The sequence below is a fragment of the Rhinolophus sinicus genome, chromosome 16, assembly GCF_057876585.1.
Source record: "Rhinolophus sinicus isolate RSI-liver-muscle chromosome 16, RSI-T2T, whole genome shotgun sequence".
In the NCBI taxonomy this organism is placed as follows: Eukaryota; Metazoa; Chordata; class Mammalia; order Chiroptera; family Rhinolophidae; genus Rhinolophus; species Rhinolophus sinicus.
In genome coordinates, this window is record NC_142516.1 from 5,577,235 (window position 1) to 5,602,870 (window position 25,636).

General features: G+C 39.8%; 1 protein-coding gene across 25 annotated transcripts in view; it reads left to right on the forward strand.

Annotated features, from left to right (window-relative positions):
* FNBP1 (formin binding protein 1) overlaps positions 1-25,636 on the forward strand; it is a 115,760-nt gene that overhangs the window by 21,965 nt on the left and 68,159 nt on the right. For all 25 annotated transcript variants that reach the window (XM_088793441.1, XM_088793438.1, XM_019728840.3 and 22 more), the window contains exon 2: positions 18,158-18,273. Coding sequence is in view for 24 of the 25 variants with exons in the window: in XM_088793438.1 (XP_088649564.1) it covers positions 18,158-18,273 (116 nt within the window). In the remaining variant the exon portion in view is untranslated. The remainder of the gene's footprint in view (positions 1-18,157; positions 18,274-25,636) is intronic.

The window sequence follows — 25,636 nt, forward strand, 5'->3', positions numbered from 1 at the left end:
TGAAAAAAAATTACTCAGCATGTCTACAATTGACCATAATTCTTATTCATAATTCTTAAATTATTTATAATTCTTACAGGCTGCATGTCATTTTTGCTCATTAGCATTTATTATAAATGTCTAGTGGTGCTGAGAGAACCATCCAAGAGAAAGTTTTCTTCCTTTGAGGAAATCTTGGCTTTTCTGTGGGGTCAGCATGCTTTTTAAATAGTGCTGTAATGATTCTGTTATCAGTGTTGTTTTTTACAATAAAGAAATAAAGAGAACAAGCCCAAGACTTTTAAAAAATCTTTTTTTGAAGGTAGAATATCAGGGTAGACCTGCCTACAAATGTTCGTAGCAGCTTTATTCATAATTGCCAAAACTCAGAAACAATGGAGATGCCCTTTAGTAGGTGAATGGATAACCAAACTGTGGTCCTTCCAGACAATGGGATATTATTCAGCAATAACAAGAAATGCACTGTCGAGTCACAGAAAGACATGGGGGAACTTGAAATGCACACTGCTAAGTGAAAGAGCCAGTCTGAAAAGGCCACATGCTCTCTGATTCCAGCTACGTGACGTTCTGGAAAAGGCAAAAGTATGCAGACGCTGATGCTCAGAGGTTAGGAGGGCGGGAGGGGTGAATAGGGGGAGCACGGAGGGTTCTTAGGGCAGAAACAATTCTGTATGGTACTGTCGTGTGGACACACGACATGATTCATTTGGCAGCACCCATAGGTTGTACAGCACAAAGTGAACTCTAACGTAAACTATGGCCTTTGAGTTCAGATCTCATCTCTTCCAGTTAATGTGTGGCCTTGGGCAAGTCCTTTAACCTTTCTGTGCCTCATTTTACCCATCTCAAGGAAGTGGATATTAACAGTGTTGGCCTCGTAGGATGCTTGTGAGGATTAAGTGAAATACGTCAGCTGCTTGGAGCAGAGCCTGCCCCTCGTAAGGTCCATACACGTGGTAACTGCTGTTATTATTATTGTCCATGACCTAGATACTCTGACTGGGAGGGAGCTCAGGATAGATGAGGTCTGTTTCAAATGAATATTACCAAATCTTTACTTGTGATTGCAAAAAAAGAAAAGGAAAAAAACAATCTCAATTTATATTGATAACAAACTAAGATACGTTGGAATTAAACCATGAACTCCCCTGCCAAAAAAACATAGACAATGACATTGACCATGTCAATTACCTTGAGTTGTAATACCTCTTGGAACAATAAAATCCCTTTCATTTGCATAATGCTTTAAAGAATTCCTAAAGTATGGGCACTTCCCTATAAATTAGGCGTTTCCTATACGGTCCTGCCCCCAAACCCTGGGACACAAGGATTTTTGCTGTTAGACTCGGGCCCTGGTCACAACCACCAGCAGCGTGGGGTAGCTGCCTAGCTCGTGCCGAGACTAACTGATGTGCGAAAAGCAGAATGGAAGCTACTGTTAAAGATGGTTTTAGCTCGTCTTTAAGATGCAAACGTTCATTGTTTGACCCGTCTTATGATATTGCTATGATTTAGCCACTTACCGTTGTTTCCCCGAAAATAAGACCTAGTCGGACAATTGGCTCTAAGGCGTCTTTTGGAGCAAAAATTAATATAAGACCTGGTAGTATAGTATAGTATAGTATAGTATAGTATAGTATAGTATAGTATATAAGACCCGGTCTTATTTTAACATAATTTTTGCTCCAAAACATGCATTAGAGCTGATTGTCCGGCTAGGTCTTATTTTTGGGGAAACACGGGACTTTCTATTATTTAGCTACTTACTTGCTCAGCATCAGTTTTAAGCACCTTACACTATATTAACTCATTTTTATGTCCTAATGACTCTACCAGGTTGGTACTATTTTGGCTTCTCACTGCCTTATATTTTTGCTTTCTGGATCTCATAAGAGTCCCTCTCACTTGTGAAACCCAAACCCAAATCCCTAAATCCAAGAGTCTGAGAAATGTCATTTTTAAAAGCCATTCAGCCTTTATGATAAAGTGGAAACTTAGAAGGGGTGAAAGGGATACTGAGAGTCTGTAAACAATAGCAGTACAATTTCACCATTCTCAAAGTATTTCAGTGGCTTCCCAGCTCACTCCACACGTCCTTTCAATGGCCAGCATGGCCCTGGATGGTTGGGTCTGTCGGGATCTTTCTGACTTTTCCTAATACTCTTCCTTTTCCGTAAACTTATTTTTTTAATGTGATCATATAGACACAACATGAAATTTGCCATGTTAACCATTTTGAAGTGTACAGTTCAGGGGCGTTAAGTGAGGTACTGTTATTCTCGCTTAAGGATGAGGATGCGAACGCAGTGAGTTCACACGGCCACAGAGGTGAAGCGTGGGAACCAGCGCTGCCTGTCTAACTCTAGTGCCGTATGCGGCTGAACCCATAAAGCTCCCCTGCTCTGCAAGAAAATGCTTAGTATGCCCAGCAGTGCTGAACGTTTGTAGTTTACACGTTCGGTTTGTTTTTAAAGCATAATATTAGTGTGTTGGCTCTATTAGCATTTGCTCACAAGAGATTTGTAACACAGAAACAGGAGCTCAAAACATTGTAATCAAATGAAGCCAGAAATAATTACAACACTCAAAAAGAGAGCCAAACATGGTGGGTTTCCTTTGAAATATCTATTCATGTTTATTTTTAAAACTTGAATAGCTTTATGCTATTAGGAGAACTGACTACCCATGTATAATTCATGAAACGAAAACACTTGTGCTAAGATTATAGGTGTCTAAACATTTAGTCATCTCATTCTTTGGCAGCAGTCCAGGGAAGGCAGTCAGTCGTGTACTAGATTTGTGGGGTTTTTTTTCAGTTTTTTTGTTTTTGTTTTTTTTTTAGCTTGTTTTTCTTTTTTACACCCGACCTCAGGGACTTGAGAGTTCCTAACATCATGAGAGGACGTTAAAAAAATTATCACCTTACATTGGGACAATCTCATGCTATCGCATGCTCTTCATAAATAGCATTTTTAATAGTGCCATGAGAGCAGGGTATTTTTCTGTTCACAGCCTCATCCCGGCACTTGGCAGAGAGGCTGGCACATGTAGCCCTGAAATCCAGGATAATAGTAAACTACACACGCGCACTGAGCTGACTCCGGTTGTGGGCTAGAAGGAATGTGATGGCTGAAGTAGCCTGCATTGACTCATTCATCTATTCAGCAACTATTTATTGAAGGCTGGGTGCCATCAGAGTCTCGACTCATAGTGCAGGATGCGGTGAGTCCGGCACAGGTGAGACCGTGCTGAGCGACAGAGGTAACTGGTATTACGACTGGTAAGAGTGCCCACCCAGTGAACCTTTGGTGAATGGATTAGTATGCAGTTAGCAGCACTTGGCAGTAGATTTTAGGTATTCAGAGGAAAAGGCAGCTGAAAATGAACCCTGGACTTCTATTTAATGTTACATGTCAGTAGGGACCTTTTTTCCCTTTTAAGTAAAAACATTAAACTTGAATGAAATGGCAATATTTATGCTGTTATATGATGAATTACTGCCTAGAAGGGGATATGGCACTGTAAAGTGAAGGTATAACTTACTTCCAGAATAGATACTTCCTCAGGTGTCTTTAAAATAACTTATTAATTAAATAAATATTATACTATATTGATAATTATAACAATGCTCAATGAAGAAAGTTTGGAGCACACGGAGAAATGTAAAATGGTGGGGGAAACCCTCATAGTTCTAACCCACTGAGGTAACCATGCATTTATATGTCTGCACATCAAAATATATATATAAAATTTTAAATCAACAAACTAGGCAAAACATTTATACCAAATATGACAGGTAAACCTTAATATGTGAACAACATATGCAAAACCATAAGAAAAATGTAAAGTTTCTGATAGATAAATGAATTAACATTAAGAGAATAATTATGGAAGGAAATTCCAAAAGCTAATGAACATGTATAAAAAGGGTAATTTCATGAATAATCAAAGAAATGCATAACACAGCAGTTTGCTTACCAAATAAGCAAAGCTTCCCTTTTCTTCTTCTTCATACTTTCTTTTTCTTTTTTGTTTTACGTGTGGTAATACTCAGTTGTGGTCATGGTTCCATAACATAGGGACTCTGTGCTCTTAGTGGGTATGTAATTGGTTCACCTTTTCTGGAATTGGGCAACTGGCTGTTTTTCAGCCAGGATGCCGCAGCACAGCTGGACTCTGTTCTGATTGGATGGGCAATCTGTTGCTAATTTGTTGTTAAATATTTTGACTGTCACCCCTGCTAATAGGTATCAATAGACTTTGAGACCTAGTAGTTCTCATGGGAATGTAAACTAAATTCATCTTTTTGAAATGCCTTTATAGCTTTGTATAGTAAAGATCTACTAGTATGTAAGCTCCATGAGAAGAGAGAATTCATGTCTTCTGTTTGCTGCTATGTCTTCAGTTCCTAGAATTGAGTTTGACACATAGCAGGTGCTCAGTAAAACACTGATGGATGAAAGAACGGATGACTGTGATTTTGGCTTAGAGTAGATATACAGCATTGTTGCTTAATGCAATATTTTGTGCTCTCTTAACCTTCATAAACATGAAATTATCTGTTATATTCTTGCGATGATGTGTGAAAAATACTTTTAGCTTTTAAACAGTAATAGTCCTGGATTTTTTAAAAAAAGATTTTCCCCCCTAAGTGTGAAGTCTTTTTTGCAGTCAATAATCAATTCATACTTGGATATTAGTGATGCCCATATTCTGAGGAACATTTTATATTTTTAATGAGAACAAAACAGGAAGTACATCAATCGAGGAAAAAGTAGTAGTTCAATACTTTATGTAATAGGTTTTTCTATTGACTTCTTTTTTTCTCCCATAAATGTTTTATCTCCATTTTTGATCTCCAGTTGGCGGAGGCTCGAGGCTCCTAAGTTTCTCTCATACTGCTTTTCCCATCAATCCAAGTATAAACTCATAATTAAATATTAATTATGGCATATTGCAAAAACACGTGTGAAAGTGCGTATGCGTAGAACGATGTGTACAAAAGCAGCAGTAAAATGAACTCTGCTCCAGACCCTCCCTGTGGCCACTTCCTCAACATTCCCCCCCCCCCACGCCTCCACCCTAGTGGAGTATTAGCCAGAATCTTATACGAAAGAGTATTCTTTGGTTTTTCTTTGTAGTTGTTCATCAATTAATGAATGTATCAGTAATTAATACGTTGCTTAGTTTTGCCTGTTTGGGGACTTTATATAAATGGAATCCTGTGGACAGCTGGGTTGTTTGTATTCTGCTGCTAGGAACATTCCTGTGTTTGCTTCTTGGTGAACGTGAGCAGCAGGGTCCTAGACCATAAGATCCATACGTATCCAGTAGAGGAATTGCTGGGTCGCACAGGGGCACGGTTCACCTTTACCAGGTAAAACCAATCTGTGGTCCAGGGTCCCAATAGTGTATGAATGGTGCCATTGCAACACGTGCTCGTTAATACTTGGTGTTCTCTGACTTTAAATTTTTGCCAGTCTGATAAGCCTAAATATCATTTCATGCTTAAAACTTTTATCATTTTTGTCCCTTTTCCTGTTGGGTTATTCCACCTTTTTAAGAAAATTGATTTAGTCCTGATCACAAGACAAAAACTTTTTATGTGTAACTATGGATGATGATGAATGTTAACTAGGCTTAACGGTGATCATTTTGCAGTATATACAAATACTGAATTATGTCGTACCCCTGAAACTAATATAATATTCTATTACGCCTCAATTTTAAAAAAGGAAAAATTGATTTAAAGGAATTCTTTTTCTATTCTAGATACTAATCCTTTGTTGATCTTCTGTGTTACAATATCTTCTCTCACTTTGTCCTTTATCACTTTCCTTGTGGTATCTTTTCATGAACAGGATTTTTATTTGTATATAGTCAAGTTCATCACTTTTTTTTCTTTATGGAGCATGCTTTTTTGTGTCTTTAAAACTTCTTTCCTACCTCAAGAGCAGAAAGATATTCTCCTATGTTGTCTCCTGCAAGTTTTATAGCCTTGCTGTTTCCATTTAAGTCTTTAATCTACCTGGAATTAGTTTTTGTATATTGTAAGAAATAGAGGTTTGATTTCATTGTATCCCATAGTTATACAATTGTCGCAGCACCTATTATGGCATGGCCTCTTCTTTCCCCATTGGTCTGATGGTGACGATCGTGATGATGGTTGCATGAGCCCTTACTGAGAGCTTACCAAGTGCCAAGCAGTGTTCTAAGCGTGGGATTTAAGTTATTTCTTATAGTAACCCCACAAATCAATCCTGCTTTTATCCCCATTTTTAAGATAAGAAACAGAAACACAGAAAGGTTAAGTAACTTGCTCCATGTGACACAGCTAGTACGTCAAAGAGCCAAGTAAGTCGTCTAGCTCCAGACCCCAGGTCCTTAGCCGTTAGTGTCGATGTCTTTTCTGTATGGCTACCTCTTTTCTATACCAAGAGTCTTTTTTTGGCAGGGCACTGTTCCCGGCCTTTCTGCCCTTTGCATTTACCTATTTTTCTGTCCCTGGCTAATCCTCCACAACATCTTAATTTATAAGAAGTCAGTGTCGGTGTGGCTAGTACCCCCACCTTGTTCTTCTTTAAGACAGTTCTGGCTATTGAGTGACCTTTGCAGCTCCATTTAAATCGTTGAATTACGTTCTCCAGAAAACTTGTTTGGGATTTTAATTGAAACTGCATTGAATCTGTAGATAGTTTGGGGGAGAACTGATACACTCTAGTTAATATGTAGCCTTCCAACCCACGAACATGGTTTGTCTCTCTCCATTCTGGTTTTCTTCAATGTCTTTTAATAGAGTCTTTTAATGTCTTCTTCTTTCAGTGTCTTTTAATGTCCTCCATGATGGTCTCGCACATATTTTATTAAGTATATTTCTGTCTACATGCAATTTTCCATGCTATTATATACAATATTGTTTCTAAAATGTCACATTCTGTTTGTTGCTGGTGTATAGACAAGCAGTTGGATTCTGTATGTTGGTTTTATATCTAGCAATCATGTTAAACTCCTAAGTCTAATTATCAGTGAGTTTTTTGGCCTATGTTACAGTTATTACTCGTATCATCTGTGAATAATGACAGTTTCATTTTATCCTTTCCAATCCTTATACCTTTTATTTTTCCTATCTGATTGAGCAACTAACTTCCCAAAATTTGGTCCATAATTCATTTGTGTTTGCAGCCAAATGTGTTTCGAATTACAATTTTTTAAGAATTTGTAAAGGAACTACAGTAAATATATCATATATTGTGTAACACTGTAGTCCTGCCATGAAAGATATGAATGCTCACACTAAATGTGATAAATAGAGATTATAAGTAGACTTGGGTAAGGTTTGTCACCAGATGAGTTTAAGAAAAAGCTTTTTGGTTTTCAGGAATTTTTTGATTTGGGGTTTGCAAATAAGAGACTGTGGACGTGAATTCAGATGGTCATAGTGGCTCCTCTCCCAGTATTTATCTTAATAAATTATTTTAATATTCAATCTTTGTATCAATCTTTATTCCTTCCTATAAAGGCTATTCTCTCATTTTAATTCCTTTTCTGAGAACGTCAATTCCAAGACATCAACTGTTCTTGGAAAGTAGAACTAAAATAAATTATATTTCACAATATTAACAGGGCAAATAACAAAAGCTTACATTGTTATCATGCTTACATACATTATGTTATTTGATTTTTTAAAGAACCTGTATCAGGCAGGGGCAAATTATTTCTGCACTTTACAGATGAGGGCACTGAGACCTGATAGCGAAAGAATCTTGCCCAAAGTAACATGACTTGTAACTATTCAAGTTGGCATTTGAACCCAGGTGTCCAGACTCCAAGTCCAAAGCTTGTACTCATTGCACAAACATTATACTCTCCACTTAGGAATGTTTGGAAAGATGAAATGTAAAACTTCTGCTGGGTCTGGATTATTGGCCTAACTAGAAGAGAATATCGACCAGTAAAGCTTTTGATTTATCTCAAAAATTGGATTTCTCTTCTTCAGTGGAATAGTGGGCCTCATACAGTGAAAAATTCTTTGCAGAATTATAGATGATATCCTTAAACCTCATTAAATAATTTAAAAACACAAGCTGTAAGCCACAAGGAAGTCATAGAGAGAGAGAGGATTGATTAGTTGACAAACACCACCAGTTCTGAAATCACCAGTCTTACTAGGAAATCCTGACGTGGTCTCCAAAGCCCTGACTGATGGGGCCCCACCAGTCTCCCCATCACAGTATATTTTCCCTTTATCTTACACTCCAGGTTCATTTCCTTCCACTTGCTGTGTTTCCTTCTTCCGACCCTTGCATATTCTCTTCCCTCTGCCTGGAATGTTTCTCCCTCTCCCATCTCTGTCCCCACTTCTCCCCGATTTGCCTGCTGACTTTCCCTAACCCTTCTGTTTCAGCTTAAACATCTCTCCCTCTGGGAGGCTTTCCCTACTTCTACATCTAGATTGGGTCCCACACCTAAATGCTCCCATTGCCCTTTTATTTTAACCCCCATTAAAACTCCACTGTTCTCTATTATAATTCCATTGCCTAGCACTGAGCCTGGCTCACTATTAACGCTCAGTAAGAAATTGTTAAATGATCGCAACTTATTCAAAAGAGACAGGAGTGTAGGGGTTAGACTGAAAGTAACAAAAGACTCAAAGGAGAGTGACTTAGATGATAAGGACACATCGTATCTGACACCACAAGGAATCCAAAGGCAGGGAGATCCCAGGATTGGTGTTGAAGTTCAGCAATTTCATCACCATATTACCATGTTTTGTTTCTGCCATTCCAAGCATCACAGGCAGCTATGACCTTGTCAAGGGCAGATAACCTTTCTCAGTAGCCACCCTTAGAAATCCCATGCATCTGATTAGTCAGGTTGATGTCACAGACCCATGTTCTAGCTGCAAGGGAGGCGGGGAAAGTGATCTTGTAATAGCAGAGATGCTCCACCCGCAGGATGGGTGTAGGGTAGCTGCTGGATTCTCAGCCAAGAGGTTCTGTCCCGAAGACTAGCTTATGAAACTAGGGCCTGGAAGAACAGTCTAGTCTTGCAGAGACTTGAGTCAGCCAGTGGACAGCTCACAGGTACATCCGTTTTGAATGTCCAACGTAATGTCGTCTTGCATCTCTGCTCTATCCTTCGTCTCTGCAGACCAGTGTGTTTTCCTAATTTGCCATGCACAGGGACAATTTTTACTTCTTAGCTCTAGTACCAGTACCAGTAGAGAGTTTCTTATTGGTCCAATCTCGCCTGTTGTGTGCGTCCGTTGGGTCAGATGCTCAACTATGGCAGTGGGATTGAGAATTGGGATTCCTTGTGTTAAAAAGGGACAATACCTGTGTGTTTGCTTAACCTTCTGTGCTTAAAATTGTAAATGAGTTCATTGCTAAGTGTTTGGGAAGTCTTTTTCATCGGTATTAACTAAGTTTCAGGTGCCAGAGCTGAAAAATTATTTTTCCTATGATATTTTTGTAATATTTTGCACTCTCCTACCCCTCCCCCCCCCCCACGCACACACATACCTGGAAATACTTACAGTCTAAAAATAAGTCAGGACTTTAAAAATCTGGCTTTTCCTTCTCATTAAAAATTTAGCTTCTACATTTTGTTCTTTATCAGTCTTTGGATGGCCTTCAAAGTTCTTCCTGGTATTTAGAAGTTTCCTCCTTTCTCCCTCTCCCTGTTCTCTTCTGCCCTTGGGTTGGTCTTGAACTTGTTTCCTGAGGGAGAGAATCACCTGCGGAGAACAGTGTGGGATGGGTAAGAGGTTAGTTCTCCATGGTTTAAAGGAATGTGGGACAGCTGGAGGAGGGGAAGGTGACAACTCTCATATCTGCTGACAGGGCAGGCCCAGGAAAAACACCAGTTCATATTTAGACAGCCTTCGTTGTCGAAGCCGATGCAGAAACCAGGAAACAGATGAGATTTCCATTTCCGGGTCAAAGCCGATATGAATGACACTAAAGGTTTGCATTAAATTCGTTCACCTTACAATCACAACTTGACTTAGCCCCTCTTGCATTTGTTCTGTCACCGTGAGACAGAGCGTTTTTTTCTTATAAGGAGCAAGATTTTGCTTCTGTGGCTAGTTTCTATCCTTTATTTGCTTTGGTCCATCCCACCACAATTACAAGTTAGGCCCAACTTTCTGAACCTAGCTTTTATAGCCTCCTCATTCTTAATACTTTTCCTCTTCTGTTTAAGATATTTGACAATGCCTCTCTGGAGGAGGAGTAATCTTTAAAATCACTTTAAAAATTAGTGTTGTTTTGTGTTTTTAATGAAAAATAGTAGGTGCTCTTTAAAGTGTTTTTTTCCTTCAAAATTTCATTCTTTATGATCTCTTGCACTCAGCATATTTGGGGCAGTTCAGATGTTTGTTTGCTGATTTTACTGTATCCAGAGGAACAGAGAGGGGAACTGAAAGTAACTAGGGTGTTCTCAGTACATTGAAATAGGTCAGAAGGTTATTGTGGCTCCTTAAAGGGGTACATTCCATAGCATTGTCCCCTTCACATCTCATCTGCGCAGACTCCGATATAGTCAAAATGCTGGTGCTTTTTCTGCAAGTGATATTTGTTACCCTCTTTTCATTCTAGGATGCAATGTAAAATTGCATCACGTTTGGCAGAGGGCACCCCTGTGTTCATCAGCCCCACGTCTTCTACTTTCGGGTCCTGCCTTTTGTTGCACATGCAGCAGCAGCCTTTTTATTGCCCTTTTAAACAATATAATTATTGTTAGAAAAATATGAAAATGCAGCTTTTCGTATTCTGTGTGCCATTCCACATTCTTTATATCACTAACTTCATATGCTGTTGAATTTTTGTTTTAAGTTTTGGTTTTTGGTTTTTTTTTAATCTCATACATATATTTTCATCTTGGGTTTATGTTCTTACCCCTTGTGTTTAGAGTGAAATTGCTGGAAAGAACCACGAACACAGAACAAGTTCTTAGTATTTTCATTTTCACAACCGAAACACACATAAGAATGGCTGGTTACAGGAGATATGCCTGAATTTGTACCTGTTTTTATGGCAAGTTGTAGACTTGTATTTGAAAGAGATTCTGAGTACTGTAAAACCTTTTGTGTGTGTGTGTGTGCGTTTCCCTTTCTTATTAAAATCCATTGTGTTAACTATCCAGCCATGATACTGTCATGTGGAAGACTCTGTCATGTCAGTTTTGTCACAGGCTCTTGCTGTTGTTGGCATTTTCAACCCAGAGAACACATGACCCACATTCACAGAGCCCGTTTCAGAAACAGCAGATGAGTGTGTGATATTACAGGATTTGCTCCTACTGTACTGTCAAAACATAGGGTGTCTGTGCTCCTGGGAATAAACCCTCCAATGCTCCCTTTTATATTTGATCTGTTTTTTCTGGGCAAACAATGAAATCACTTTGGGTAATTGGTTTTTCATCGCTTCAAGGTTTGACACTTTTATGTTGAAAATTTATATGTGGGCATTTCTGCTTTTAAATTTAATGTATGAGAAAAATTCTTAATTTGTCCGTGGACATTAATTGAAGTCTTTGTTAAAAATGAAAGGACTAGGATTTCAGGTGGCGTTTGTGATGACCCATTTTTGTTTCTAAAGTTTTATAAAACTTTTGTTGTTGTTGTTGAGCCACTTTAATATTCAGACCCAAATTGATTTTTTTTAAAACCATTTTAAGTGGAGGTTTTTGTTACATTTACTCTCGGTAAATTTATACCTTCTGAAACTTTTCCTTCAAAGGTAAGAGGAAGCTAATACCAGTAATACCATCCCAAGGGATTGTTTAAATAGAGCCATTTAAGGTCTGCTTCTCAAAGAGCCCAAGTCCTCAAGAAAGTAGATGTATCCAAAATTAGAGTATCCTAAAACAGTGGTTTAGATAGCACAGTCAGAAATGGACCCTCTGATGTGAAGGGGATAAGTCCCTTCACTGAGTGTCTTGCACAGAGGGAGGGTTTTTGCTCAGAGGGAGGGTTTCGCTGTGGCGGAGAGCTGGCCCAGGACACCCTTTCTCTGAGTCAGAACCATTTACACAGGTAACTTGAGCAACTCAGTTTCTTGCTAGATTGGCTTATTCCGGGGCTTTTTGAATTAGTGTCAACTGAATACACTTTACAGTTAGAGGAAGTACAGTGTTCGTATTAAAAGTTGGCCTATGCTTACTTGTGGCTGACTTGGGTCTCCTTACTCTAAGTAACTAACTAGCTTTTCTGAATGGAGTTGGTGTGTCAGCTCGTTTGTGTAATTTGAATTGAAAAATCAGATTTCAGAAGACTTCCTGAATAATCAAGACTAATCTTTTTATACTGAGCTGGGAATAGGCTTAACAATGACTGATGGATTTATACTGTAAGTATGTGAAAGCAAAATTTGTTTCTATTGGACTTCATGATTCTTTAGGAACTCTGATGAAGACACAATGACCCAAACAAATGCCATAGTTCATACATACTCTGGTTCAAGCTTCAGTGTCTAAAGGAGCTTAATCACAGCATAGTTCATCAACCCAGACCTGAAAATAATTGTGATATACAGCAATTGTATGTTAACTGAGACAATTGTACTTTCCTCATTTGTCTTTTCAGCTTGATCAGCCTCTCATAGCTGAAAAAGCTCCTGGCAGAAAACTTTGGTTGGATCAAGAGGGGGGTTTAGCAGGGTTCTTGAAAGGTACCTGATAGGTTGTAACCAGCTACTTGGAAACATCCATTTGCAGTTCTCTTGGCAATTTTACAGTTAATTGTTGTCTCTATATACCGTGTTTCCCCGAAAATAAGACGTAGCGGGACCATCAGTTCTAATGCGTCTTTTGGAGCAAAAAGTAATATAAGACCCGGTATTATATTATATTATATTATATTATATTATATTATATTATATTATATTATATTATATCATATTATATTAATCCAGTCTAATATAATATAATATGATATAATACAATATAATATAATACCGGGTCTTATATTACTTTTTGCTCCAAAAGACGCATTAGAACTGATGGTCCCGCTACGTCTTATTTTCGGGGAAACATGGTAGTATACACTTATAAATTAAACATTATTTTCCAGTAGGGCATATATTCTCTGACTTTTTAAATCTTTGGTAATATGCAGCTTTCAAATAGAAATTTTAGAGTATGTGTCATATGGTAGTGTTTCTTGAAATGTGGTCCCTGGAACCCAGGAGGTTCTAGAAACATTTTCCTGGAGTCGACAAGGTCAAAGCTATTTCCATGATGACACTAAGCCATTGTCTTTTTCTCTGTGTGGATAGTTGCACTGATGGTGGTGGGGAGGACAGCCGGCGCCTCGGCAGGAATCGAGGCAGTGGCTCCAAACGGTCCTAGCAGCCACTGCGTTCTTCATCAGCTGTTAAAAAAACAACAACAACCAGCTTTATTTTAAAATGTCCTTGATGAAACAGTAAAGATTTTTAATTTTATTAAATCTCGACTCTTGACCATACATTGTTGTAATAGTATGTGTGACAAGGTGGAAGTACGCCTAAAGCACTTCAGGGCTTGCCAAAATGCTGAAGTGATTGTGTTGCAGGCTAAACTAGCTACTTTTTCCCCCCAGGACTCCATTTTTCCCTCGGAAAAAGGTTGGCAAACAAACTCTTGAACATTTGGCAGACATTTTCCCAAAAATGAATGAAGTGAGCCTGTCACTTCAAGGAAACAACTGACAATATTTGTTGCTGATGATGAAATTCCAGTTTTTAAGTGACAGTTGGAATTTTGGAAAATTTGTATTTGCCCCTGTGAGTTTGACAGCTTCCAAATGTTTTAAGACTCATCAGAGAAGATGAGATAGGTGGTGAGATAAACAAATGTGACTTTTAAGTATTTTATGTAATGAAATGTGCCAACGCTTGGAAGAGCTGCATTGTATTAGTGAAATAATATTTTCTGTGACCAGCGCTCATGTTATACAACCATGCACAGGTAAAAGACCCACTGAAAGCGCAAGACAGACGAGTGCATTTTAGTGTACCACGTATGAAAAATTCATTGCTGTGGTTTCAGATTTCACATTGCACCTAGCCTTGGAGAAACCATTATTTGGTGAGTTTTGGTGTGGTATCAAATAAGGGTAGCCCCCATTACCTAAAAAGGCTACTGAAATTCTCTTCAGTTTTCTAACTGCAGATCTATGTGCATTGTATTTTTCCATATATGTCAACCCAAGTAAAGAATCACAACGAATTGAATACAGAAGCATCTATGGGACTCCGCGTGTCTTCTATTAAGCCAGACATTAAAGAGATTTGCAAAAATGTAAAACAGTGCCACTCTTTTCACTATTTTTGTTTTGGAAAGTAAATTCTTAAAAATAAACATATATATATATATGTATGTATATATGTATATGTACATACATATGTATATATATATATACATATATGTGTGTGTGTGTGTGTGTGTGTGTATATATATATATATATGTGTGTGTGTGTGTGTGTGATTTACTTTACCATGTAATGGATTTATTGTCTTTTTTAATGAATTAATAATTATTTAAAAAATCTCTGTCTTTAATTTCTGATAGAGTAAATACTGATAGGTACAACCCACATAAACAATAGCCTTTTGGGGTCCTTGATGATTTTTAAGATGGCAAAGTGTTTTTCAGAGCCACCCGCATGTGACATCAAACAGGGTTACATTGTCATAAGGCACCGTCCCCAAGTAGCAAAGGCTATTTTTTAAAGGACCATTTATAATATTTGCTCACAAAGGAGTCTTTTTGGAATTTTTTTCCATTAAATTTTCCACATTTTCGTCAAGAATGTAAGTGGGTTGATTAGTTTTTCATCTGTTTTGAATTTTCTTTTAAGCTGCTGTCAGAAAAGTTCATGCTGTGGTAATCTCTGCGATAGCGTGGCATCGCCAGAGGTGTTTTCATATAGCATAAAAAGAACCACGCCATGTTCACAGGCAGGCACTTGTTTATTTGTTTCTGACTAAGGTTTTTATTAGGAAGATCTATCTTATTTGGACCCTGTTATTTTAGTAAGTGCTTTATTATAGCTTGGAGAATGTTCTTGAATACAGATAATTTTATTAAAAACACATTATTGATGTGAGGCCAGTAATTTTTAAGGTGAACTCAATTCAAATATAGATCTTTAAAAAAGGTTTTGGTATCAAAAGCTGTTGCTTTATATTTGTATGCATTAGGGCTAAAAAAATTGCAAACTAGCTTAATAGGGGAAAATGTAGAGTTAGATTGTTGACAGGATGAGAGAAATCTAAGAGCAGATGGTCTTAGCAAGTCTTCAAGGAAACACCTTTAACTGCTAAAAATAGCTAAGGCTTTGGGGATGGTGGGAAATTGTACAGAGGGGAGCTTTCAAATGGAGGGAGGCGTGTGGCAAGGAGTTTTTAAATAAATCTGATCGCTATGAAACTAGATCAGCAAAGGTTTGCCAATTACCCTATTTCCCCGAAAATAAGACCTAGCCAGACAATCAGCTCTAATGCGTCTTTTGGAGCAAAAATTAATATAAGATGTGGTCTTATTTTACTATGATATAAAACCACGTCTTATATTAATTTTTGCTCCAAAAGACGCATTAGAGCTGATTGTCCAGCTAGGTCTTATTTTTGGGGAAACACGGTAGCAGAGAGCTTTAAAGAAGCTTTTCTCTAAATAGCTAGGAATGATTTGTAATCATTACAGTCGACCCCCCCCCCCTTATCTTCTGGGATATGTTCCAAGACCCCAGTGGATGCCTGCAACCGTGGATAGTAAATACCAAACCCTATATATGCTGTGTGTTTTCCTGTACATACACACCTATGATAAAGTTTATATTACTCATAGTAAGAGATTAACAACAATAACTAATAATAAAATGGAATAATTATAACAATAGACTGTAATAAAAGTTACGTGAATATGGTCTCTTCCTCCCCCCTCGCCAAATAGCTTATCCTGTACTCACCTTTCTTGTGATGGTGTGAGATGACTCAATGCCTACGTGACAAGATGAAGGGAGGTGGAATTTTCCATTTTAATAATTTCAGATGGCCGTTGACCGAGGGTAGCTGAAACTGTGGAAAGTGAAACTGCAGATGAGGGGGGATATTGTACTTGAATTGTTTGTTTATTTATTCTCTCAAGTAGTTTAAAGAGACCTGCAGTTTTGTTTACACTATTAATTTGCTTGACAACCCTTGTCTTTGTAGATGACATAAATAAATAATCTCCCTGAGCAGTCTTGCTTGAAATGGAATCTAGGAGTTTGTGGAATGTATTATTGAGGAGCAAGAATCTATGAAAAACTTAAATATTTGCCCCTTGTGTTTTATGATAATATTAAAAATTATTAGGCATAAAGACAAACATTTTAGAGTGATTATTGTCAATCAGAAAAACATTCCAGTAAAATAAAACCTTAATTTCTTAAGTTGATGTTTCTCGAACTATTCTGTGGGCCTGGGTGGGAGTGAGGTTGAGGAAATTACTTTTTTTTAGAAGAGGGTTTCTCAAGTTTGAGAGAAAGTGTTTTTGACTCTGCCCCTACTCCCTCCCAAGTTAACCTTGTATGAAATGTTTACTGATTAAGCAGTTTGCACTGCTTTGATTGGAAAATTGAATCAAAGCACCATGACAGATTTCAAATCGAAGATGCTAGATTTACGAACAAGCTGAAGGATGACACTGGCCCGCCAGACCACATACACCTGTGATCTCATTGTAGCTTTGCATTTAGATACTGGACTTGGCACTTTCCCGTTGTACATGATTCTCATGAGAGATTTATGAAGTTAGGCAAATGACCAAAACCTTGCATTGTTCCAGGGCCTTTCTCTGGGAAGTCCCAGAGCTGGAACGAGAAGAACCCTCGTCCTCTATTGTGTTACCTCTGGTTCGGCAGCAAACTTTCCATCCTTGCCTCACCGCAGTCCAGTCTTCCTCGTGATGTGCTGACGCGCTGGTCACTTGCCAGCCCCTCGGGCGCTCCTCCCGTCAGCGCTCTGCCCTGAGAGCGCCCAGTGCCCAGAGCCGGGCTGCAGCACACCTTGGTGCTCTGATCCTTGGCTGTCGCTTCACCCACCAGCTCACTGACCTCCCTCCCTGAGCTCTGAATGGATGTGTGTTTCCAAGTCTTCTGGACATGTCACTCCCTTTTTCATCATGTCACTTCACCCCACACTGCTGCCCTTCCACCTACATAGTCACAGACACAGAACCAGAGTCGCCCTAGAATCCTCTGTCTCCTCCTGTCCCTCCCCAGTCTCCTCATCCACTCAGTCACGAGGACTAGTTGATTCCATGTTAAATGTCAGTAAAATCCTTCCCACTGCTCCTACTATCGAACCATCTCCTGACTTCCATCTTCCAGTGAATCGGAACGTATCTATGGCCATGCCACTGCTCTCGCAAGTCCTCCAGTGGCTCACTTGTGCCCACTGGAGAGCCTGAGCTCGGCGTTCAAGGCCTTGGGTGAGCCAGCCAGGACGTTGTCTTGTTTCCTCACCCCCCACCTCTCATTCCCTTGCCCCCTACCCCACCTTGCGCTCCAGCAGGACAGTGCACCTGCTTCCTGGACTTCTCCCTGCCTTGGCACTGGGGCCTTATTTCTGTTCATTTTGGTTGCCCAGCTCTTAGCACCATTCCCAGCACGTGGTGTGGGCTTGATAAATGTGTTTGAATAAAGGCCATGTGCAGTGTTTTGGTCATCTGTTTGAAGAAAGCAGTGCTCATATTTTGTAACTCCTTCCCACTCATATCCTTGCCCCCAATTTCAATGAGCTGTTTTGAGTGACAACTGAGAGATAACAGTTAAGGTGCCAATAGTGTGACTGAGTTAACGTGCGTGTGTGTTTCACCCCTCAGTTTTTAGTATCTGGAAAAGAGAGAGATTTTCCTTTGTACCAGGACATTAATTATATCCAAGAAACATGTTTCTAATAGGACTAGGGAACATGAACGAATGGGTCAGAGTTCAGTACCCCAGGCAGTTTTCAAACCAAATTTGGTAATGTTGATTTAAAACCGCTCAACACAAAAGCGCCCAAGTACAATCATGGAAAATATTAGACCTGCTCTCTATGTAGCACTATGTTGTTGAGAGAACTGTCCATTGAAATCATGTTAATCACAGAGAAAGATTACAAACTCTCTTTGTTTGTTTTTAAACAGGATCAATTTGACAACTTAGAAAAACACACCCAGTGGGGAATTGATATTCTTGAGAAATACATCAAATTTGTAAAAGAAAGAACGGAGATTGAACTCAGCTATGCAAAGCAACTCAGGTAAGTTAATATTGAGAAAGGTTATTTGTTTGTTAACTGCACATGGATGTAACTATAGTTTATATTCTCGTTTTATAGTATACATGTATAATCCTTCAAACAGTTCTTTTTCCCTTTCATTAAGGTAAAATAGAAACAATTGTTTTTAATATAGAAAAGTAATTTTCTCAGAACAGTAAATATAAAAACTAAGTTCTAGCTTTCAGGCTTGTTTTTTTAAAAAGGATATTTTTTGAATTTTGGAGCAGCTGAGTTTTTTCAGAAAACTATTGAAATATAACATACATACAGGGAAGTAAACAAATCATAAATGTACAGCTCCAGAAATTTTCACAGAGCAAACATGCCCATAGAACAAGCACCCAGGTCAAGAAACAGAAAATTGTCACCTCAGAGGCCCCCTGACCCTTTCCAGGTCACCATGCACCCCACACAGGCGACCACGCTCCTGACTTCTGACAGCATGGATTAGTTTTACCTATTTTGTGATCCTTATGTGAATGTACTCATTTATTAGGCAGTGTTTGTACTTGGCTTCTTTGTTCTCCATTATGTTTGTGAGACGCATTCATGTTGTTGGATGTGGTGGTGGTTTGTGTCTTTTCTTTGGATTTTAGTATTTTGGGGTATGAGTGTGCCACGGTCGACCCATGCTACTGTCACTAGGCAACTGCTTGTTTTTTATTTGAGGATATAAAGTATATACCCAGGAGTGGAACTGCAGGGTCGTAGGCTTCATATATGTTTAGCATCAGTAGACGGGGGTTAAACAATTTTCCAAAATGCTTCAACAGATTTACGCCCCGGGCCTCCAGCGGTGTGGGAGAGGTCCCGTGAGCAGCATTTTAGAAAAACTTTGGAGCTCTTACATCTTTAATGATGGAGTTATCCGAGAAATTTGTGCTTTTATATAGAATGTTTAAAAGTTGTTGGTAAAACTAAGCTTGAACTTGAAGTGGCATGCAGAATCTTTAATGATGTCTTGTTTGGCTTGTGCAGATTGTTTTAAGACTTGTTAAAGGTCTAGGATTTTTGGTTTGGCAACATTTCGTTTTAATCCAGAGAGTATCTGCAGAAAGGGTGTGTTGTGCGTCATTGAAAGAATGTGGATCCTTCTAGGGCTGGTGGTGTTTGTAAGTGAGCACCTAATTGTGACCTGTGGAATATTTTTATGAATGACACGTTTTGTTTCCATTGAGTAAATAAGATTGAAATGTTGCTGAATGAAATCATTTTTCTAACTCGCGGAATCCAGCTGGGTTTTAGTGCCCTGTGTGTATATCAGCCTCATTAGTCCTTTGAGGCTTTTCTAACTGTAAATAGTAGAGAGGGAGCTGCTTCGTGTTGATTATTTAAATGTTGCAGTTTTTCATAAAATGTCTTACCTGTGAAAGTGGATTCCATACAGTTTTAGCCAAAATAAGTTCTCACCTATGGATGTATCTATATTTGTTGTCTCTGCTTCTTCTATTAGCACATACCCCTCCTTGCTGGTCCCTAGTCACTCTCTCCTTTTGCTTTGGAAGCTTGTTATTCGATGCCATTAAGATGGTTCTTACAAGTTTCTACATCGTTCTGTGTGGTGCAGGGGAAGTCCTTTCTTAGTTCCCCTTGGTTCCTTGCCCATTCTTATCGGCCCTGAATGGGGGAACTGAGGACTTAGTAACCAAATGGGTCACTATTGGAAAAGGTTCCAAATTCCAGTATAGGCTTAGAGTAAGGTTTAATAGCTCTCCACTGACCGTCTTAACTGGTGTTTGACCACTTGAAATAAAGTATCACTATTACCGCTATGATGGTCATCTCTGGGGAAGTACTTTTCCTAAGATTCAAATATTAACATTTGTTTCCTTAAGTCCCTGAGAAGTATCTAAATGTGTACTTGCTGGGAGGAGTTGATAAAAATAATAATTGGAAGACTAATCCTTCTGACTAGTCTTCTAACCTCTTATACCGAGATCTCAGCTGGACCCTTGATGCTGATACAAATCATACTATTGGTTCCATCTCGACTTGCTTTCCTCACTCTCCTAAGTGACTCTTTTTTCCTCCCCTTCTTCCGCCTTCCTCCACCCCACACGCCGATTCAAGCCGTTGTTTCTCAGTCTAGTTGTGTAGGACACAGCTCCCTGGTATTATGAACCTTGGCCCCCCCGCCCCCCGCAGTTGGTCGCCAGTCATCACAGTTTCTTTTCCATCAAACGCCAACACCCCCTTTCCCATCCTCGCTGCTTGCTTCTTCTTTCACAGGGAAAACGGAAGCAGCCAGAAGGAAATGTCCTCAGAGTCGCACACCCTCTACCCTGCTGTCAGCATCTGTTCCCACGCTTCTATGCTCCGCCCCCAAGATGCTCCTGTCTCAGTCCAGGCCGTCCTGGTGCACGAGTTCTCACCCCTTCTTTCCAACTCCAGAGCTCTGCCCAGTGGTTCTCCTTTCTCTCCTATGTCAATTCTTGGCTCTCTACTGGATTATTCTCATCGACACACAAATGCGCCATTATGTCGCCCATCATTGAAAAACGAGTCTCTTCAGCTCACTTTGCCCACCGTTTCTTTGCTTCCCTTTGCTGCACAACTTCTCAAACGTGTCCTTACGGTTGTCTCCAGTTGCTCTCCTCTCACTGTCTTAAACTCAGCGCACGCACACCAGCGCCACCCCCAAGGAGACCAGTGACCTCCATATGGGTCAACCCAGCCGCCTTCCTCTGTCCTCCTCATCAGCCTTGACCTTGGCAGCTTCATGGGCTGGATGCTCCCTCCTCCTTACCTGGCTTCTCAAATACCAGTCTCCTGGCTTCTTTCCTCGCTCACCGGAAGGCCCTTCTCCGCCTCCCTGGCTGGTTCCTCCTGCCTCTTTACCCTGATGTGCCCCGGTACCCAGTCCCCGGTCCTCTGCCCTCTCAGTCTATATTCCCTTGGTGAGCTCACCTGTTTCAGGGCTTTCAGTTTGATCTACAAGGCAACGGCTCACAGATATGTGCCTCCCAGCTAGACCTCTGTTCTGAACGCCAGAAAGACATTCCTCAAAATCTCCATTTGGGTGTTGAAACGACATCTGAAATGTAACGTATTTGAAACAATCTCTCTGCTCAAAATCTGCATCTCCACAACCCAGCTTTCCCCCACTCACTCGAGGGCAGGGGCATTCGTCTTTGCTTAGCTCAGAAACCTGGGGTCATCTTTGGCTCCCCTCTTCCTCTCACACCTCCCTCCTCATCCTAACGGTGACTTGGCTTTCCAGATGTATCCAGGACCCAACCACTTCTCCTCACCTCCACTGCTGCCACTGTGGTCCAGTCCCCGCCACCCCGTGCCTGGATTATTAGGCTCCTAACTGGATTCCCTTAGTCCCCTCTTGTCTGTCTGGTTTCCACAAAGCAGCAGATCACGGCACTTCACTGTTCAAAACATCTACCCATTTCACTCAGAGTAAATCCAGAATCCTCGCAGTGGATGTCCTGTAAAGCCCTACCCGATTGGGTCACCATACCTTTCGGACATCATCTCTTTCCTGTCTCTCTCCTTACCTCTGCTGTAACCACACGGCCTCGTGCTGTTTCTGACACGTGCCAGGCACGTTCTCACTGCAGGGCCGTTGCACTGGCCTTTCCGTGTAGAGAGCTCCGGTATGCTCTTCCCCCGATGCACGTGGCCAGCTCCCTGCTCTCCCTCAAGCCTTTGCTCACATGTCACCTGCTGTGCTTTTCAGTCTTTCCACAGCACTGATAACTTTCTGACGTTCTGTATAACTTTTTTACGTATTTTGTATTTATTGTTCATTGTCTCCCGCCCCTTCCCTGCTAGGATGTGAGCCCCGCCACGGCAGGGCTCTTTCAGTTGTGTTCACTAATGTACCCGCTAGTAAGGGGCACAGCCGGGACATAATAGGTGCTTAGTAAAGAGTTGTGGAAACAGTGAATCAGCAGGGTACAGGTCTAAGATATTTGGTCAGCAGTCCTTCAAGGAGATTTATGTGCTTGCCCAGGCTGCAGAGCTGATGAGGGTTTAACCACAGACAGAACAAATAACAATGTGTTAACAGAATTCTGGGGGATTCTAATGAATGAGACACAGGAAGTGCCTGAGCCTGAGAGGCCACCTGCTCGCTATGGAAAAGAGACTGCATGCAAATAAAGAACGTAGCAAATCATTTAAAGATAGCATTCGTCACCCCAAATAAGTAAAACCAGTGATGCAATGAGCATGTTGGGGGACAGGGGTTACTTAGCTAGACTGGTCAGGGAAAACCCACTGCTTGAGAACTGAAAGAAAGGAGAAGGCAGGCCTGGAAGGGTCTGGGAGTCGCTCTCCCAGGCTGAGGAATCAGCGAGTGCAAAGGTCCTGAGGTGGGAACGTGTTCAAAGAATGGAAAGGCCAATGTGATTGGAGCACATTCAACAAACAGTTGCTTGAAATATTAGTATGATGTTGAAAAATCAACATGATTTCTGGAGGGAGACGTTTGTCATTAAATATTTTTTTCTGCATTATAGGAAACATTGCCAACTTAATGTTAAACATAGAAGATGATAATAATTGGGGTTTTGGTTTCTGTAGGTCACTGGTTGGCAAACTATAGCTCATGGCCAATTCCATCCACTGCCTGGTTTTATAAATAAAGGTTTATTGAAACACAGCAGCAGCCACTCATTTATGCATTGTCTACGGCGGCTTTTGCAAAAACAGTGACAGTTGAATAGTTGTATCAGAGACCACACAACTGTGATGTACTCGCAGGTCTAAAATGTTTACTTTCTGGCTAAAACATGGTTAACCCCTGCTAGAGTGATTATTTATTCAAGACAATGTAGGGTAAAATTCCTAATATAATTTTAAAGCATCTTCTATGACCTGTATAAGAGCACCAACGATTGATTGCTCTCAGCAACTGTTTCTTTTAAAAATAAATCAACTAAATTATTTGTTATGATCAGATAATGAATGCATATGATCTAAAATGCCAGAGGTACAAAATTCATGTACAGTGACGTGCCCCTGCTCCTATCTCATCCCCAGGGACAATAAAGGTTATCAGTCTCTTACGTATCCTTCCAGAGAGATATTACACGTACACAGGCAAGGAAGTGTGTGTTTTCTTCCTCCCTTCCCCGGCAGATCAGTGTACCCTTCCTGCATCCTGGAGAGTTTTATTTTTTACAGCTTTACTGTATTGCATTGAATTGGTGGATATGTTGATTGTTTTCAGTTGTTTGCAACTCTGAACAAAGTTGCAATCAATAACCTTGAATAATATACTTGGGCAAGCCTAGCTAGAGTATAACTTCTTAAAAGTAACTCTCTGGTTGGGTAGAATTTCCCAAGAAGCCCTTCTTGGAGGCTGTGACCCTTACCACTCATACCATAGTGTGTGGCACTGCTGCTTATCTTGACCCTCCATGCTTCTTGTCACCAATCTTTATCTTTGCCAATTTGATAAGTAAAAATTGCTAAGTCTGAGTGTCAATTTGTGTTTCTCTTAGTACGAATGAGGTTGAATATGTTTTTATACATTTGAGCCATTTATACTCTCTTCTTGATGAACCGTTCATGTCCTGGTCAAATTTTTTTTTTTTTTAATTGGAGCTCGTTGTAAATAAAAGGTAACTATGTAAAAATCATTTTATAAAATATGTTGCATATTGTATATACAAGGTATTACATTTAAATTTACTTTAACAGTAGAAAAGACATTAAAATGAAACTGAAGGATTTTCTGAACTTTAAATATTAAAACAAATGCATGAGATTTAGCAAAAAGATTATGAAAAACTTGTAGGATGTCCTTATTGTTGTTTTTTTTTCTTCAAACTCCATGTTGTAATATTCAACAGGCTCAACTCACTACTAAGAAAGAGAAAGAAAATAATATTTCTGTGTTGTGCTTCCTGTTCTAATTGAGTTATATAATTTGGTCTATAACATGATTCCCACAGTTAATTTGTCTTAATTCTGTATTTAAATACTGATTTCTGCTCACCACCATCCCTTCTACCACAGCCTCTCTACTTGTTTCTTGGCATCCAGAAAAATAGGGATATTTTTCCCCTAATGAGAGCTTATGGCATAATCCTCGAGTTCTTTCTTGTTTGAGAATGCCACTGCATGACAACAATTTGATTTGGTTCCTCTCTGGTCATACTTGCCTTCTTTCCTAACTTTGTTGTTGCATTGTCTTTTGGGAAAAGTCTGGGGCCAGCCAGATTCTTTTTCTTTGTAGGTGACTTGCTTCTTTGACGGTACATATGAAGACTTTTTTTTTTTTTCCACTTGGCAGTTTATAACTTCACCAGGCTATGCCTTGTTGTTGATCATTCTGTTTTCTGTAGAGCTCTTTCAATTGCAGGTTCAATTCTTCATTGACTTCAGGGGAACTTTCTTCAATTATATCTAAATATTTTTTCTGCCCTACTTTTTGGGTGATATACTTCAGAGATAGGAGTTTTCCTTATGTTCTTTCCTTCTTTTTCAGATCATCTTTTTTTCTGATTATGTTAGTTGCTTTCACATGATGATTCTCTCAAATGTTCCCTCTATTAAATTATCCAGCCCAGTTGTGTAGTCGTGCATTTTAGTTCTTCATTCTGTTCCTTAGCTTTGCAGTCTCCCTTTTTCATCCCACTGTTTTATCCTATAGTCTGGGTGGTGGTGGTGGTGGGGGGAATTCTTGCTCTATTGGCTTTGCAGTTTTATTAAGTTTGTCTATAGTGTAAAATGTTCCGGTGGAGTTTGGTTTTGTTTCATTTCCTCGCATGTTTTCTTCCAGACTGGGGTTTTCTCTGTCGTTCCCTCCCTGTATTACATAACATATCTTTTTGGTTGCTTGTATTTAACATGGGTATTTTAGTGATGTGGTTAAGAGGACAGACTTATAGAGTCCCAATGCCCAGGATGCAATCTCAGTTTTTTTCATTGACTTTGGGCAAATTACACTGTGCTTTATTTTTCTCATCTATAAACCGTGAATAATACCAATTCCCACCTTTGAGGTTGTTGAGGCACTTAATGAGGTAAAGCACGTAAACTTCACAGGCCAATGCCTAAGCATGCTTTTGTTATCACCATAAGCAACACCAGTGCGCCTGTGTGCTCCACTGGTCTCTCTGAGCTCTGTTACAGGATAAAGGTGTGGGACAGGCCCTGGTTTTGTACATTTTGTCTTTAAGACTTTGAGTCTGTTGTCTCTTCTGAAATTTTGTTAGAGTTTCTATTTTGGAGTTTACTCCATGAGGTCAAAGGTATATCCTGTTCCTTTGAAATCCCTAAGTTTGGGGTGATGTCCCCGCAGGCATTCAGCTTGGAGGCCCTGGAAAGTGGAGATCCAGGTGGCCAGCTCCTGCTCCCGCTCCTGCCGGAGCCCTGGAAT